General features: G+C 37.6%; 2 protein-coding genes across 3 annotated transcripts in view; one reads left to right on the top strand and one right to left on the bottom strand.

The window, feature by feature from the left end:
- The window catches only part of LOC107692004 (uncharacterized), a 7,434-nt gene extending 5,562 nt beyond the window's left edge, over positions 1-1,872 (bottom strand). The window contains exons 1-2 of one of the 2 annotated variants that reach the window (XM_016490876.1): positions 1,856-1,872; positions 1,572-1,664 (exon numbers count right to left, since the gene is read on the bottom strand). The gene's annotated coding sequence lies outside the window, so the exon portion shown is untranslated. Of the gene's footprint in view, positions 1-1,571; positions 1,665-1,811; positions 1,831-1,855 lie in introns of those variants that run through there. The other variant, XM_016490877.1, reaches the window with a different exon arrangement.
- A 139-nt stretch (positions 1,873-2,011) lies between these two features.
- LOC107692003 (G2/mitotic-specific cyclin-B3-like) overlaps positions 2,012-4,525 on the top strand; it is a 10,592-nt gene continuing 8,078 nt past the window's right edge. The window contains exons 1-8 of the mRNA XM_016490875.1: positions 2,012-2,149; positions 2,398-2,507; positions 2,607-2,687; positions 3,212-3,309; positions 3,426-3,543; positions 3,905-4,003; positions 4,089-4,181; positions 4,288-4,425. Coding sequence (XP_016346361.1) covers positions 2,433-2,507; positions 2,607-2,687; positions 3,212-3,309; positions 3,426-3,543; positions 3,905-4,003; positions 4,089-4,181; positions 4,288-4,425 — 702 coding nt within the window. The 5' untranslated portion in view covers positions 2,012-2,149; positions 2,398-2,432. The remainder of the gene's footprint in view (positions 2,150-2,397; positions 2,508-2,606; positions 2,688-3,211; positions 3,310-3,425; positions 3,544-3,904; positions 4,004-4,088; positions 4,182-4,287; positions 4,426-4,525) is intronic.

Raw genomic sequence — 4,525 nt, 5'->3', positions numbered from 1 at the left:
TGTGTGTGTGTGTGTGTGTGTGTATATATATATATATATACCTGCATATATGTTTGTGTGTGTTCTGTTTTTACAATATTCTATATATATATCTATATATATATATATAATTTAGTTTTTCTGAGCCATGATAAAGTTTATTTTATACAACAGACTAACAGGAGTTCATTGATATTCAAGTGTAGGGTTGCCTAATAATGCTCCTGGAGACATAACCTGCATAATTTTGTTCCAACTCTCTCTCCAACTAAAGGCTGTGATTCTTTGGAGGTAGATCTTCAAGGGCATGATTGAGCAATCCTCTTGAGGTACATGATATTATTCAGTTATCACTGAGGACAAAAGAAGCCCTGTTTTTTGAAAAACAATCTGTGATGGTGTGTATGGTCGCACCCCATAAACACCTTATTTTATCCATAGATAACATTAACTTGTAAAGTGTTTGACTAGTACATCCTGAGAGCTGAAAATTTGATAATGGTGATATTAGAGTTCAGGAATGGAGCAAAGTAAAGTACATGTAAAATCAAAACACTGATATGTGACCGACTAAATTAATCCAAGAACAACGAAAGAAAAGCGAGTCTTAAATAAGTAGAAAAAGAACTGAAAACCGCAAGTGATCAAAGAATTGCTCTTACAGGAACTAGGTCATGTGACTGACAGGAAAGTATGAACGTATGAGGGTAGATGTTTCAGTTTACATATTTTCTGCAGACTTTCTCTTAATAATTAAGACTGATATGAAAGATCATTGTTCTAGTTCATAAGGCAACCTTTACCCAACGAAACAAAGGTTGCCATATGAGTGTGAAGAGAAACAGAAAAGAGGCTTGTGAGAGGATGTCTGTTTAAGCTCTGATAAACATCACCTCACACTAACACTTGTAAAGCACTTTGAGTCAGCGGCAGCACCCACATATTTATTTAATTTGGCAATGAACGCTACAACACATGCATAACCTGTTAGCTGCCGTCGGTTCAAGTTAGATTTTGAGTACATTTAAAGAGAATTGGAAATAAAAGGTCTCCTGGGCGGTGTTGCGGAGGACATCACCTTGAAAAGTCTTTGGTTTTCTAATCTATTGTTTATGTGTTATAATACTTTGACATGTTCAAAGGAAACATGAAACACTCAAAGGAGACATTTTCTAGGCATTAATAAAATGTGTGATCGAACTGGTTCAAGGAAATGCAATGCTCTTTGACGTCAAATGCCCCATTAAATAAAAGCGGTAGAAGGTGGGATTCATCGTATTTCCTGGTATTGCTAAAAGATATTGAGAAGTAAAAGCATGTACGAAATACTTTAAGAGCACTTTTTGGTTGTAGAAAGAATTGCTGCTAAGAGTATGAAAGACATCTTACAAGTAATAGATGGAACCTAATATCAAATGTTACATAACATGGATTTAAAATGCCTGAAAATATGATTTTCATCCCCATATTTTATAGCACTGAGATACAACTGAATCCATCTTGCACATAATAAATAACTTTCTATTGATGATAATTAACTAAATAAATTCACGTCTTCATACACTTGTAAAAATATATTTTTTTCTCCATACCTTGTTGAGGGATATCAGTCAAACAAGTTCGTCTTGATAGACCTGAGTATGTGAATGATGGGCCACAGGCAGTTTGCAGACAATGCTGATTTCCTGTGTGAAAGACATGCACTGCGTGAGTGTGCGTGTGGGTGGCTGGGAGGTGTGGCTTCATTGTGAAGACAATAATATAAATAATGTTCACAATAAGAGAAGCAATTACGTAATATTATTACAATTATGTTATCTAATAAACAGAACCTCAGCTGGTGTCATTAAGCACATTTCTCTCAACGTCCGCTTACTCAAAAGTCAAAGGAAGGCGAGCTCTATTCCTATTGGTTGCTAGGGTGTTTTTGAAAATTCTATTGTCCCGCCCCTTAACAACGGCATCCTAGCTCGACGCTCATTGGCCTACAGCGAAGTACAGTCGGCCAATCAAATCGCTGCGTTTAGTTTTGGACGCACGCAGACTGTAGAGCGGTGTGTCTGTTTCAGTCTGGATAGGTTTTCAGTGTACTTTTCGTGGATGTTTGCACATATTCTTTTTCAAAATATTTTCCTGCTTTAATTGAGGTTGTTCAGCGTATGGTGAAAAGGTAAGATCGTTTTTGTGCAGTTATGAAATTTGTCGCAAAATTAAAAACGAAACAGTCGCGGGCATGTTGTTGTTTAACGACGGACTTGATGCTTCCTGCGGTCAAAACAATTTCTATACCAAGCTTTGTTTGAAAGTTTAGTAACCTTGAGGAGCACAATGAGTGTGTGTGTGTTTGATCGAAGTGTGCACTGGTGCATAGTGATCTTTAGTTTTTCATTCATTCTTTGTATACTTCACATTTGAAAGAGGATATAACTGTGAAGGATCAGAACAACTACAAGATGCCTTTTTCAAGAGGAAAGAAGCGAACCACCAGTAAAATCCCCAAACTTAACCCCAAAGGACTGGAGAACCAGGTTATACAATGATATTAGACCAGATATGAAAACGAATTAGAGCTTTGTTGATTTGATTGATGTTGATCTGATCAATATTGTATTGATGTGTTTAAGCAGGATGGCCCTCAGACCAAGCGCTCATCTTCTTCTCCCCAAGGAGCCCCTAAGAAAAGAACTGCTTTTGTGGACATCACCAATGTACGGGTGCTATTTAAATTTTAGTTCATACATGCTTTTGTGTACATGCACCACAGTTTTATTGCTTTCGTGTTGGCTGACTAGGCTGTCTCTTGGTGTTTTTTGGCCCCTCGGTTTGATTCTGATGATGTCAAACCAGTAAGTGTTAAGCGTCTATCTTGTAACCCCACTAACACCAGGAGTTTGCTTGAATGATGCAAATCGGCATGAGCTCATAAAAAATCCCATTCATGCTCAAGCAGTAAATTACAGACTGTACACAAAAGCAGGAGATCTCACCTTTTATTAACTCAGATGGGCACTTATTTGGTGTGTCTGGTTTCCAGGTGAGGTGCTCCCATATGCAAATTATGATGGCTCTATTCGCCGTTGTCTAACACCTTCTATTCATTCTCTCTGAATCTCAGATCAAACCAATTTGATTGATTTGGTGTGACTCATGCTCGTCTTAACAAAATCTCAGCAGATTGTTCTTTAGTGAAAATCCACTCTTTAAAACTCTTAAAATGCACTTTTGTTAAAAGGCGCACAAGATTGAGCTAAGCAACCCCATCAAGAAGAAAGATCCTGTCAAAAAACTGCAGAAGAAGGTCTCAGTACTTTCTAAGAATGTCAACTTAAAGTAAGCCATATTTTATTGCCTCTTTATCGTTACCCTACCTTACATTGAGGTGTTTTGCAAGTTCTTTGAGATGATTGGCCCAGAATATGCAGATTGCTTATCTTTTCTTCTCTCAGATCTGTGATCAATTCAGAGGAAAAGTTAGAGGAATTGAAGAATGTGGAATGCAATATTGAGAAACTGGAAGAACCTTCTTCCAAAGCTCCAATTCCTCAACACCTACTGCCTCCAAAGGTAAGACCTAAGTCTGCTGCACTGGTGCCATGATTATTAAGATCAGGATATTATTCTACCATGACAGAATTGGCATGAATGTGAATATTTATGAGAATGTAAATACCCAGTTGTTCCAAGGTGTTTAAAAGTTTGGAGCTGGTTACTGCCAAAAAGAAACCCCACAGACATATTGCATTAAATGTAGAAGCAGAAGTGAAAAAGTAAATTCAAATTAATGCTAATGTAATTAAAGATCACTCATTAAATTCTTCTCGCTGGGCATATTCTTTAATATTTTGGGGGTTATTGGGAGTTTGGATTTTTTTTTTCTTGTTTACAGATTTATAAACATAAAAAACCTTTATCTTCTGTCTTTCAGATTCCTCCTGAGTTTGACATTGATTCAGAGCACCTCAGTGACTCTACACATACAGTGGAGTACGCTAAAGATATTTTTGACTACCTCAAGAGCAGAGAGGTTGGTTTAGTAGTGAGTTCATTAATGATCTTGCAAATTGAGGAACAGACATCAAGCTGAAGTGTTGTATTTATTTTATTTGCAGGAAACGTTTGTCTTGCAAGACTACATGGCTGATCAGCCAAATCTAAACAGCAATATGAGAGCGATTCTGGTGGACTGGCTGGTTGAGGTCCAGGTAAGTGTCAGTGTTTGGCCTTGTTTCAAATGTGCTGTTTTGATAAGTCTTGTAAAACGTTGTTGGCTTTTGGTGGCTTAAGCACTGATGTGGCTTTATTCTGCAGGAGAATTTCGAGCTGAATCATGAGACTCTGTACCTTGCTGTGAAAATGACGGATCATTATCTGGCTGTGAGCCAGGCCAAGCGGGAGTCTTTACAGCTCATTGGTTCCACTACCATGCTCATTGCTTCTAAGTTTGAGGTAAGACATATGCTTTCTCATGATAGCTGAAAGCCATTCCTTTAGACTCACACTTTTCTGGGCTTAGTCGTAATTACTCAATGACTTAGTCATTATCTCG

This window comes from Sinocyclocheilus anshuiensis, unplaced genomic scaffold, assembly GCF_001515605.1.
Source record: "Sinocyclocheilus anshuiensis isolate Anshui unplaced genomic scaffold, SAMN03320099.WGS_v1.1 scaffold426, whole genome shotgun sequence".
Lineage (NCBI taxonomy): Eukaryota > Metazoa > Chordata > Actinopteri > Cypriniformes > Cyprinidae > Sinocyclocheilus > Sinocyclocheilus anshuiensis.
Note: the sequence above shows the minus strand (reverse complement) of the source record. Positions and strands in the feature narration are given on the sequence as shown.